The following is a 480-nucleotide window of genomic DNA, read 5'->3' on the forward strand; positions in this document are numbered from 1 at the left end:
GGCGGTGGTGGCGGGGGCGGTGGCTGAGGCTGTGGAGGAGGAATTAATCTTGGAGAGTATGTCTAAAACCACCAAAAGAGACAAAGTCACAACAATCAACACTTACAAGGAAAAATGCCAGTGCCTTACAGATTTCACACCGACTGCACTGTAAGAGTTGACTCAGAAGTAAGTTTATTAGTAACAAACGTATAGAACAGCAGGATAAATGAGCTGCTCCACCTGCTCACAGTTATGGCTACCGTCTGACGACGAGAGCCAAAATCAGGACAAAGAGGGAAGACCGCAGCCCCTGAACATAACGCATGGATTCCAAAAGGGAAAAACTGCAGCTCAACCATCAGAACTGCCTGCCACGAGCCACGCATTGTGGGCGGAGCACAAGCTGCCTGGGCGGGCCCACTCCTCCTCCAGAAAGCCTAAGAGACAGGCGGGCAGTGCAGGGGCAGCCCCGCTAGAGAGCAGGCGGCAGAGAGGGCC

The 480-nt window shown here is 53.3% G+C and overlaps 1 protein-coding gene across 1 annotated transcript in view; it reads right to left on the bottom strand.

Moving 5' to 3' along the window:
- The window catches only part of RBM33 (RNA binding motif protein 33), a 103,280-nt gene that overhangs the window by 56,956 nt on the left and 45,844 nt on the right, over positions 1–480 (bottom strand). The window contains exon 8 of the mRNA XM_010829358.1: positions 1–29. Within this exon, the coding sequence (XP_010827660.1) occupies positions 1–29 (29 nt within the window). The remainder of the gene's footprint in view (positions 30–480) is intronic.

Source organism: Bison bison, unplaced genomic scaffold (genome assembly GCF_000754665.1).
Source record: "Bison bison bison isolate TAMUID 2011002044 unplaced genomic scaffold, Bison_UMD1.0 scf7180017864503, whole genome shotgun sequence".
Classification (NCBI taxonomy): domain Eukaryota; kingdom Metazoa; phylum Chordata; class Mammalia; order Artiodactyla; family Bovidae; genus Bison; species Bison bison.